General features: G+C 37.2%; 1 protein-coding gene across 4 annotated transcripts in view; it reads left to right on the forward strand.

The window, feature by feature from the left end:
• The window catches only part of MRTFA (myocardin related transcription factor A), a 198,371-nt gene that overhangs the window by 65,295 nt on the left and 120,858 nt on the right, over positions 1–12,218 (forward strand). Inside the window, exon 1 of one of the 4 annotated variants that reach the window (XM_038550460.1) lies at positions 9,911–10,046. The exons of the other annotated variants lie outside the window; for them this stretch is intronic. Coding sequence (XP_038406388.1) covers positions 9,975–10,046 — 72 coding nt within the window. The 5' untranslated portion in view covers positions 9,911–9,974. Of the gene's footprint in view, positions 1–9,910; positions 10,047–12,218 lie in introns of those variants that run through there. 4 annotated transcript variants of the gene reach the window in all.

Genomic DNA, 12,218 nt, shown 5'->3' on the forward strand with positions numbered 1-12,218 from the left:
AGGCTGTTTTTGTTTCAGGATTTTTAAATATGTCAACCCACTGCCTTCTGGCTTTTCTGGTTTCTGATAAGAAATAAGCTGTTAATTGTATTTAGGATCCCTTGTACATGATGATTCACTTTTTTCTTGCTGTTTTCAGATTTCATTCTTTATTTCAGTTGAGTAACCTCAACTGATTGATTTGAAGTTCACTGTTTTTTGTTTTGCTTTTTTAATATGCATGCTCAACTCTGCTTGAACCCCTCTAGTGAATATTTCATTTCAGTTATTCTACTTCCTCAGAATTTCTATTTGGTTCTTTTTTAATAATTTCTATGTTTTTATTGATATTTTCTTTTTGATAAGACATCATTCCCTTGCTTTCCTTTAATTCTTTTAGGCATGATTTTCTTTAGCTCCTTTTTTTTAAAAAAAAATATTTTATTTATTTATTTATTCATGAGAAACACAGAGAGAGAGAGAGGCGGAGACATAGTCAGAGGGAGAAGCAGGCTTCATGTAGGGAGCCTGATGCGGAACTCGATCCCGGGACTCCAGGATCACGCCCTGGGCCAAAGGCAGGCACTAAACTGCTGAGCCATCCCTCTTTAGCTCTTTAAGCATATTTGAAATAATTAAGACCTTTGTAATAGTTGCAAATCCAAAGTTTGGACTTCCTCAGGGATAATTTCTTTTGCTATCATTATTAGCATGTGATTTTTTTTTCCAGTGTGCATTTTCTACTTTATAATCTTAAATGGCCACTCAAGCTTCAGCCATAATATTCTGTGTTCCAGGTAGCATGAAGGAAGAAGGGCTGCAAACATGCTTACTCCCTTTAAATATACTTCCTAGAGGTTGTATATGATACTTTCCCTTATAAACCATTGGCCAGAATGCTATCATATGATTACTCCTAGTTTCAAGGGAGTCTGGGAATTGTGATCATCAATTTGGATTGCCTTTTGTCTGAGTTTTTATTAATAAAAAGAAAAGAAGAATGGGTTTGGGGATATAGTTAGCATTTTATTTTTTTATTATAGTCCATCTCTTTGGTTGCTCTAATATATATGCCTACCTTTTTTTATACACATATGACACATTCACCTCATCCCAAGAGGGACTTCTCCAGTATTTCATTTAGTTATTGCATTCAGCTCAAAGCCTAGGATGTCTGAGTAATGTGCAGTCCTCTGACAAGATACTATTCCCAAAGCAATTAGTGTACAATAGGTGTAATAGAAATAGGATAAGAGCAATAAAAAATTACTATGCAGAAAAGGGGAGATAATAACATATAAAAGTCATAGCAATTACTAAATGTTGCTGTATAGGAAATTTGAAGACTTTCTGTCCTGGCAGAGGAATAAATTTCTGCATTAAGCATTGTTTTTAAGCCTGATGACTCTGGTATTTATTTACCTCTGTGCCTCACTCATCTCTACCCCACTCTAGCTTAATGGCATTTATGGTGAAGCTGTCTGAAGTAGTTGGCTTGTGTGAAAAGGCAACCCTAAGGAACCCCCTTTTTTTTTGTTTTGGCAATTAGTTTTATAGCCTTTATTTTATCGATTTTTCTTTTTTGTCCTCATCAGCTATATCACCCATCCCCCCATCCGTATGTCTCATTGCTTAATAAAATGGTAAATAGTAAGCACTCAAAATTGACGACTGAAAAGCTAGTGATCATAGTTCTGCGGTGGCACAACACCTGGTTAAGCCATTGCCTGATGATACTGGAATGCTACTATTTTAAGGGAAGTAGGAAGAATTCAGAATGTTGTATGTGTTGCCTGTTAGTAACTCTTAACAAAATTATACCAGAGTAGTAAAACTTTGACCAGAGCTAAGCAGTCAGTAAGCAGAGGTATAAAGGAATAGATCTTTGCTAATACATTTCTTTCCTGTGGCCTGCAACCCAAGTGGACTAAAAGCCTCTTACTTCGAAGCCTTATAGAGTAGAAAAAGTGAACCACTGCACTCCAAAGTACAGTGGCTGCCAAATGGAAATGAGACTGGAACTCTGCCATTTAAAGGCTATGAACCTACTTGATCATGTGTGTGATTTTTTAAAAGTATTATTGGATTTGGTTTGCTGATACCTTGGTGAAGATTTTTGCATCTATATTCGTGAGAGGTGTTGGCCTGTAGTTCTATTTTTGTGGTGTCTTTATCTGGTTTTGGTATCAGGGTGATACTGGCCTAGGTATGAATTTGGGTGTTTTCCTTCCTCTTCTATTTTTTTGGAATAGTTTGAAAAGAATAGGTATTAACTATTCTTTAAATATTTGGTAGAATTCACCTAGGAAGCCATCTCGTCCTGGACTTCTGTTTTTTGGGAGTTCTTGAGTACTAATTCAGTTTCATTGCTGGTAATCAGCCTGTTTACATTTCCTATTTCTTTGTCCTTTATTTTTTTGGTAGTTGATATATTTGTAGGAGTTTATCCATTTCTTCTAAGTTGTCCAATTTGTTGGTATATAGGTTTTCATAATATTTGTTGCATTTGTTTGTGTTTCTGTGGTGTTGGCTGTTATTTCTCCTTTTTCATTAAGTGATTTTCTTTGAGTCCTCTCTATTTATTTCTTGATCAATCTTGTTAGTGCTTATCAATTTTGTTGATCTTTTCAAAGAACTAGTTCTTGGTTTCATTGATCTGTTCTATTTTTTTTTTAGTTTCTATATCACTTGTTTCTATTCTAATTTTTATTTCCTTCCTTTTGCTGGGTTTGGGTTTTGTTCTTCTTTTTCTAGCTCCTTTAGGTGTAAGGTTAAATTGTTTATATGAGATTAGCTCTAGTCTGAGTTTTACCTCTCTGGTATAATTTTGTTGCAAGTTACTAGAAGCAGACAACACTTTTGACATTCTGAATTTTTCCTGTTTCCCTTAAAATAGTAGCAATCCAGTATAATCAGGCAATGGTATAACCAGGTGTTTTGCCATTGCATAACAATGATCACTAGCTTTTCAGTCTTCAATTTTGAGTACTTAACTACTTACCATTTTATTTTATTTTTTCTTTTTATTTACTTTATTTATTTATTTATTTATTTATTTATTTATTTATTTATTTATTTTAACTACTTACCCTTTTATTGAGTGATGCCACATATGTTACATTGTTTCTTATGAAGCATCTTACTCAGGGCACCAGATTCTGTATTAGGATTATATCCAACCGTTTGTGACCCCCCAAAAGTGAAATAATAGTAGTTTTAAACATGATATAAGTTTATTTTTCCTCTTGAAAAGAAGTCCAGAGATGGGTAGCCCAGGACTGGTGCAGTGCTATATAATGTCAGGGAACCATTTTCTTTCTATTTTTGTTGCCTTGCCATTCTAAGCATGTGGCTTTTTTCTCATAATCTAACATGGCTGCTTGCATTGCAATAACTCATCCATGTTCCAGCCATCAGGAAAGAGAAGGGTCCAAAGAATAATGTACCCAGTTTCTTTAAGGACATTTCCTGGAAATCACACTTAATACTTTTACTGTTGTCCCATTGGTTTAAACTCAGTCACATGGCCTAACTACAAGAGAGGCTGGGAAATGCAGGTTTTATTCTGGTGTGCACTTAGCTCAACTCAGGTGTTCTGTTACTTGGAAGAAGGGGAAAGTTGTTATTGGGCAACAACCTCCAGTGCCTGCCACAAGCATCCAGGTGAGGTTCTTTTACTTACTGCTCATTGGTAGTCTCTAATATTTAAAAATGCTCCATAATTCTTTCCATTGTATTCTTTTTTTCATACCATCTAAGACTTCTGAGTTACTACATTCAGATGTTTTCTGCTCTTTGAGATATAAATCACCAGTGTGCTTTCTTTCTCCTTGATTGATTTAGAACCTTGCTATTTTAAGATATGCCGCCAACAAGATATTTGAAGGTTTTCATGCTGGTGTTCATTTACCTTTTCTTTTTTTGCTACCCACATCGTGCATGTTGCCTGCACAGATGCCTTCAAAATGTGCTGCACTGACTGCTGCTGCTATGTGTCTTAGCATTTTATAAATTCTCCAATAATTGCTCTTATGTGTAGTTGTAATGTGGGAACTCCTGCAGTGCTTTGAAGAAAACTTTTATTATTATTTGCTTTGTTTGGGGAATGAATCTCTTTGTGTCTGCTCTCTCTCCTTTATTTTAAAGTTTTAAATCTAATTATACTGAAGTTAAAATTATATTTAGTTATGTTTTACATTTTACTCCATCAAAATTCTTAGCACCTTTTTAGAAATAACAGTTGGCTGAGAGTAACATAACACTATTTGAAGGAGGAGGCTATCAGAAGGGAAGAATAATGAGTTATGACTTAGGACTGTTTTTATTTAAATTTTGCTGAGCTTTATTATGTTTCCAGAGAGTTAACCTTGACTGAAATCTTTTAATGACTATGAGAATACAAAAATGCATTTTATTTATTTATTTATTTATTTACTTACTTATTTATATATTTTTAAGTAGGTTTCACACTCAGCATGGAGCCCAGTGCAGGGCTTGAGCTCATGACCCTGAGATAAAGACCTGAGTTGAGATCAAGAGTTAGATGCTGGGATCCCTGGGTGGCGCAGCAGTTTGGCGCCTGCCTTTGGCCCAGGGCCGGATCCGGGAGACCCTGGATCGATTCCCACATCAGGCTCCCGGTGCATGGAGCCTGCTTCTCCCTCTGCCTGTGTCTCTGCCTCTCTCTCTCTCTCTCTGTGTGTGTGACTATCATAAATAAAAAAAAAAAAAAAAAAAAAAAGAGTTAGATGCTTAACTAACTATGCCACCCAAGTGCCCCTAAAAATGCATTTTTAAACGCAAGCTCTTCATCATGTACCATGAGTGTAATGTAATGAGGCGGTGACTTTGTATGATAATAGATCTTGCCAGAGTAGATTCATTTAATTAAAAGGTTGCTTTTATAATTATTCAGAAGAATAATTGATGAGTATGCTGGCGATATACCTTGGTGTTTGAGTTCTTGTGTGTGTGTGTGTGTGTGTGTGTGTGTGTGTGTGTGTGTTTGAGTTCTAAGCTGCAGTGCTCTCATAGGTACGTGCATTGTCTGGAGGGTCCCTCATTGTGGAACCAGTATGTGCCTAGGAGCTATAGCCTGGCCTTTTATGCTTGACCCACAGACATGCTAGTCTTAAGTATACATTTTCTCTGAGTGAGGGTTGCTGTGTTTGGAAATTCCTAAAAACTGCAATAGTTTCTGTTTTTTTTTTCCTTTTCTGTGGCAAGATATTTCAATTCCAGTGTTAAAGAATATTTAGAGGCTCATGGGTGGCTTAGTTGGTTAAGCATCCCACTCTTGGTTTTAGCTCAGGTCATGATCTTAGGGGTCATGAGACTGAGCCCTGTATTGGGTTCTGCGCTCAGCTCAGAGTCTGCTCTCTCCCTCTCCTTCTGCCCCTCCCCCACTTGCACTCTCACTTGCTCTCAATAAATAAATAAAATCTTTTAAAAATATTTGATAAAGAGTTCAGGAAAATATTTATGGCTCCTCTTATAAGGAGGGAACATATTAATATATGGGAAGAGAGCACAGTGGGAAACCTAAGGATATGAGGCTCTGGCACTGGAAAATAGGATTTCTCTTCAAACGCTCTATTGTCATGTGGAAACAAAGCACAATACTGTAAATGTCTTCCCTTTCCCCCAACTGCTGCCTGTCTTCATCTTAGGTGAGGTTTGCCTCAACAAGTTTTTCATTCCAAAGTTAGTATGTTCAAAAATAACTATAGTTGACCCTTGAACAGTACAAGTTTGAACTACACAAGTCCACTTACATGTGGATTTTTTTGATAAATACAATACAGTACTGTAAATGTATTTTTCTTATAGTTTTCATAATATTTTCTGAAGCTTACTTTATTGTAAGAATACAGTATCTAAAATATAGTATACAAAATATGTGTTAACTGTGTGTGTTATCAGGAGGGCTTCTGGTAAAAGTAGGCTATTTTGTTGAGTTTTTGGAAAGTCAGAAATTTTATGCAGATTTTCAACTATGTGGCAGAGGACACCCAACCCTCTGTATTGTTCAACAGTTAGCTGTAGCTTTTTTCATATCATTCATACCTGAACAGGATAACTATGGCAGTTTTCTGTATTATGGTCTGGCAATGTTTTAGGTTTTCCTGGCTTATTGGAGTATGTTTTTGTTGTGAGAGTGGAAGTGACCAAAGAATTCCTAACTTGAAAAAAAAAATTCCTGGCCTGTCTCATGAATTATATGATGTTGGAGGTGATTGCGGTATTCTGGTCTTTTATATATAACCATGTAGACTTCTAAACATCCATCATTCCTTCCCCTAGAGAAGGAATCTCTAATATGATTCTACATTTAAAGATTGGAGTGCATTTGAACACCATAGAGGTAGGATTAGGAATTGTAAAGAAACCTGTAGTATTTGTGGGCATGAATATAGTTCAAGGAATGTAACAAGTCACCTTGTCAAAATAGTGCTTTCAATTTCAAGCAGCCTTTTTGTGGTGAAGGGGAATTTGGGTTAGGCATGAAGGCAGATTCTCAAATTTCTGTTAAATGTTTCCAATAAAATAGTACCTTGTAATTAAACTCTTTATACTTTTCATAATAACTTCCCATAAGACCCTTTAAGATAATAGGACAGGATGACAATTTAATTTTTATTCAGATCATATCATATCAAGATCATATCAAGATCATATCACCAAACTCAGTAATATGATATATTAAGATACAGATCGCATGTCATAACTTTTTCCCAAAACAACATTATTGCAATAATTACTAGAGGGCCCAGCAGCATGGTAAATTACATATCAAACTCAAAGTAAGGCAGCAGGCTAAGATTTTCTCCCCCCTCTTTAAATATATTTATTTATTTGAGAGACAGTGTATGTGCATGTGTGCCTGTGGCAGGGGAGGGACAAAGAGAGAGAGAGAGAGAATCCCAAGCAGACTCCAAGCTGAGTGTGGAGCCAGATGTGGGGCTTGATTTCAGGACCCTGAGATCATGACCTGAGCTGAAACCAAGAGTTGGACACTTAACCTACTGTATACCCAGGTACCCCCAGGCTAAGGTTTTCTACAGTTACCAAAGTGATCTTTTAAACACATAGTTCATATCCTATCACTTTATTACTTAAGCCTCCAATGTCATCCAGTTTTTTGAAGAATATAGTTCTCCCCTCCCACTTTGCTCTCTGGCCATTCTGGTCTTTCCTTGAAGATGCCAAGTTCATTCTTACCTCCTGGCTTTGAACTTTTACATGCTGTTTCCTCTGCTTAGCTAGCTGCTTCTTATCAAATTCCAGGAGTGCCAGATTGTGTAGTGGTTAAGGGCACAGTTCTGAAACCTAGTTGCCTACTTTGAAGCTATGTGACTTATCAGTGCCTTCATTTCTTCAACTGTAAAGAATTGGGTAATACAAGTAAATACCTTTGTGTTGTAAAGATTGAATATATACACATGAAGTGTAGTGTTGGCTATTATTCAATAAGTCTCACCTCAGATATCACCCCCTCAATGAGACCTTTCTTGACCATTTCATAAAAATTATCTACCCTGCCCCCTATATATATAATAGTTATTTGAAATTATTCTGTTGTATATTTATTTACTTTTATTTTTATGTCTCTCCCACTATAATGTTAGCTCCATGAAAGCAGGGATGTTTTCTGTCTGTTGCACTCCCAGTGCCTAGAACAATATATATTTATTGAGTGAATTCATTGAAGTCCAGTCCATCCCAGAAAGTCGTCTTAGGTGACTTAAGACTGAAAGGCCATTTGGGCTACTCAGTTGAGGGAAGATGTTCCCATGTGTACCTAGCATCATTAGATCATTTTCTAGCTACAGATATCTGGCAGGGGCTTGTCAAGAATGGTGTAAAGGTCATCAACAGAAAAAGAGTTGGTGGTGTCTGGGTGGTTCTGTCAGTTGAGGATCTGATCATGATCTCAGGGTCCTGGGATCGAGCCCTGCGGCTCAGTGGGGGAGTCTGCTTGTTCCTTCTGCCCCTCCCCCAGCTCATGATCTCTCTCTTGTTCTCTTTCTCTCTCAAATAAATAAATAAAATCTTTAAGAGAGAGAGAGAAAGAGAGAAAGGGAGTGGGTTGAGCCTGGGGATAAAATATGTATTCTATTTGTCTTCTGTTTTTATTTATTTCTGCTGCTTCAGCTGGTAAGTTCATGTCCCTTCATATAAGCCCTTGAGCCTACTTGTATCTTTAAGTTTGGGGACAGCTGGTTGTCCCTCAGCATTATAAAGTTACAACTTTATTGAGCTTCTTCTAAAATAGTATGAGTAGAAAGTACTGACACATAATTAGATACTCAGCTGTATACGATATTTTAGTAGTCAGAGGGATGGTCTAAGACCCAAAGTAGGCAATCTGAGACTAGGAATTCCTGAGTTACCAAGGGTGTCAGATGTGATAGCAGTTTATCCTTCCCTTATATTTGTACCTCTGCCTCTTTCTGTTACTCTCCCTTCCTTTTTTTTTCTTTTGTTCTCTTCCTATTCTTGTATTCTTTTCTGTTTCTCTCGTTCTACCTTCATTTCCATGTTTTCCTTCTCACATACCTAATAGAACCTCAAATATGTTCCATTACAGGATTCCCCCGATCTCTGGAAGTAGAGTGTTCCTATGAAACTTTTTGTAAGCTAAAATGGCATATAATGAAGAAGCAATTAATTTATATAAGAAAATGTTTTAGCATTCCCAAACCCAAAAAATAACCTTGCTTAGGCTTTTCTGGTACCTTAGGACACATTTTGCCAAGGATGCACAAACTAAATTGAGATAAAGTACAGAAGTGCACAGACACAGTTTGAAGTTCTCGTGGCTGGATGCTGAGATGCCCAGTGTAGTCCCAGTGAAGGAGCTTTGTGGGGCTGCTGTTGCTGCTTGAGTATGGGCTGGCTGTAAAACAAACGCTGAGTGCTATTTTCGGTTTTTGCCTTTTCCCTAAGAGCAAAAATCCTCTTCAGATTTCTTTTGGTCAGCAAAAACAGGTATTAATTTAGGTTTTTCATAAAAGTAGGTATCATAATGCAAAGTTTTAAAATCTGGGAGATATCTTTATTTGGGTTTGGCTTCTGCACCCAACATCCAAAATCAAATTCATCATCCCCTCAGATAAAATTCCTTCTCCCTTCTTCCCTGTTAGCAGTCACTCTGGCTCAAAACTATGAAATCATATTTGACATTTCTGTTTCCTTCACCCTCTGCAATCAAATGCAAACATATCCTGCTACATATAAATTGTCTCGTTCGTCCCACATTAATTCAACAAAGATCTGAGTTCCTGCTCTGTGTTAGATACAGTTCTGTGTTGTGTGGCATTTCCCTTCTACGAGGACTACCCAAATTCAGGATCTCAACACGTTATACTTTGCCTAATGAAGTGGCTTCAGAACTTTTTTCCCAGTCTCGTGTTCCTTTTTTTCAAACCAGTATTTCTGTAAAGCAGGTTAATAATGCCAGATTAATTCTCTAAAGCAGGTTTACTGATCTCATTCTTTACTTCCGAGAGCTAAACTCAAGCTTGCTGGTCCGGGTGACAACTCATATAAGTCGCAATTGAACCATATGATCTACCAAACTGGACTGCCCTTTTAGAACATAAATCCACATGTTCTCACATCCATGTTCCTGTTCATGCTGTTTTGTCTCCTGAGATAACATAAGCTTCCTGAGGGCAAGAACTTTGTTTTATTCATTGTAGTATCTCTACAACTCAGAATAATACCTGGCATGTAATAGGTACTCAGAGTAGATATTTGTTGAAAGAATAAATGAAAATTAAGTGAAACTTGTCAATCCTATTCATTTTTTATGGCTATTCTCAAATATTAATATTACCTCTCAGGAAGCCTTTTCTAATCTTCTGTATATTTCTATTTAAGTATAAATACCTATCTGTAACAGAACTTTTATCCCTCTTTTTTTCAGTATCAGTGCTGACTTTGATTGTATATGTGATGTGGTTGCTGTGAGTACTTGAGTTAAAAAGACAATGGAACCAAATTCCTTTGCTCGAAAAACTTGGCATCTAGTGGAGGATCAATCCATTATAATAATAGTAAAAGTAAGCAGTAGTAGTAGTAGCAAGCCTGGGATCTTATGGAAGCTGATCTGAAGAAGGGGATGGATAGGGTGCCTGGGTGGCTCTGTCGTCGGTTCAGTGTCTCTTTAGGCCCAGATCATGATCCCAGTGTCCCCACATCAGGCTCCCTGCTTGGTGGGGAGCCTACTCCTCCCTCTGTTTGTGTTCTTTATCTCTGTCAAATAAATAAAATATTTTTTTAAAAAGAAGGGAATGGATAATAGGAAGATGGGAGTAGGTTGGGGAAGGAGAGGCAGTTTTAGGTGGTCACATGTAGAGAGCGGCATAACAGGTGCATATGGTTAGAGCAGAAGGTGCTTGAGAAAAATGGTGAGAAGGGAAGCAACTACTTTGAAGAGCCTTGTTGTACTGTTTTAATTGAAGAGGCAGTGTTAAATTATTAACATTATCCATTTTGTTGGGAGAAAAGGGAAAACTTGGATGACAGAGTCCCTGTTGAATGATCAGGTGGAGTTGAAAACCTGAAGTAAGCAAAGGCCATAGCTTCATGGAGCTTCCTGAAAAAAAAAAAAAATTACTTGGGAGATAAAACTTCTGTTGCTTGGAATGTCTTTACACAGTGATTGATAGGCTATATAACCAATTCTCATTTGACAATAAAAGTTCAAAAGTTCTTTTCAGGATTTGAAGGCATAGCATACATACTATCTCAGTTTCCAGTGTTGATGTCATTTATTATATCTCAGTTTTTTGGGTAAGGAATTTGGGCAGGGCTTAGCTTGGAGATTGTTCTGCTCTACGTGGTATTAACTTGGGTCCACATGGTAGCATTCAGCAAATGAGTGGGCTTGTCTGGAGGGACCAAGATTGTACATGCTTGACGCTTTGGTGCGTATGTCCAGAAGGCTAGTCTCAACTGGATCGCTATTCCTTTCAGGATAGTCTTTAGATGACGACTTTTCTTTCTTTCTTCTTTCTTTTCTTTTCTTTTCTTTTCTTTTCTTTTCTTTTCTTTTCTTTTCTTTTCTTTTCTTTTCTTTTCTTTTCTTTCTTTCTTAAACTTTTTTTTTTTAAAGATTTATTTATTCATTCAGAGAGAGCGAGAGAGAGGCAGAGACACAGGCAGAGGGAGAAGCAGACTCCATGCAGGAAGCCCGATGTGGGACTCGATCCCTGGTCTCCAGGATCACACCCCGGGCTGCAGGCGGCGCTAAACTGCTGCGCCACCGGGGCTGCCCTCTTTCTTTCTTTTTTTTAAGATTAGAAAAAATTTTTTTAAAAATTGTTATTTTTAAGTATTATCTACACCCAACATATGGGGCTCAAACTCTTGTTCCTAAGATCAAGACTTGCATGTTTTACTGACTGAGCCAGGTGGGTGCCCCTAGACTTCTTTTTATGATCTCTCCAGTAAGTAGTTAGACTTCTGTATTTTAGGACACAGGGCTCCAAGAGACTAAGGTAAAAGCTACCAGTTTCTTAAAAGTCTATACCTGGAATTGGCATAGAGTCACTTTCACTGTACTCTGTTGGTGAAGGCAGTCAGGCCAGCTTGGATTAATTGGAGGGAAAATAGACCTTACCTATCAATGGGACAAGTGCCAGAGAAGTTTCAGCCACACCACTCTTCCATGTGCCTTCCACTAGTTTTAGGTAGATGTTATATTTTTCTGTTTCTTGAATTCCTTGGTTTTAGATTATTTCTATGATGAAGAGGGAACAGAAAGGCCTTTTATATGCTGTCCCTAGACATCTGAGTAGTTTTTAAGACATCTGAAGATGATGGGGTTGATAGTGACAGACATAAGGGCAAGACTTGATGTCTTCCTCACTTCATGTAGGACCCAGGGCAGTGCCTAGTGCATACTCTCAGAAAATATTTGTCTTGAATTCATTAGTATCGGATTTTGTGTATATATATCTGCTTAGACAGTAAGAGTAAGATTCTGGTTTATCTACTATTGAAGATAAAATAAGAACCTGCCCATCTAAAAGTTCATTAATTGATTAAAAATTTTTATAGAGAAAAGGTTTTTTTCAGGAGAACCATATCATTTGTTTTTGTGAAATGAACTCTGTCATGGGTCATAATAAAAAATCCTGCTAGTATATACTTTTTTTAGAGTTATCAGCTGTCTGCCTGAGTGCTTCCATTTTTCTAACGCATTTTGTGCTGTTGCTTCTAGTTACATA

Source organism: Canis lupus, chromosome 10 (assembly GCF_011100685.1).
Source record: "Canis lupus familiaris isolate Mischka breed German Shepherd chromosome 10, alternate assembly UU_Cfam_GSD_1.0, whole genome shotgun sequence".
Lineage (NCBI taxonomy): Eukaryota > Metazoa > Chordata > Mammalia > Carnivora > Canidae > Canis > Canis lupus.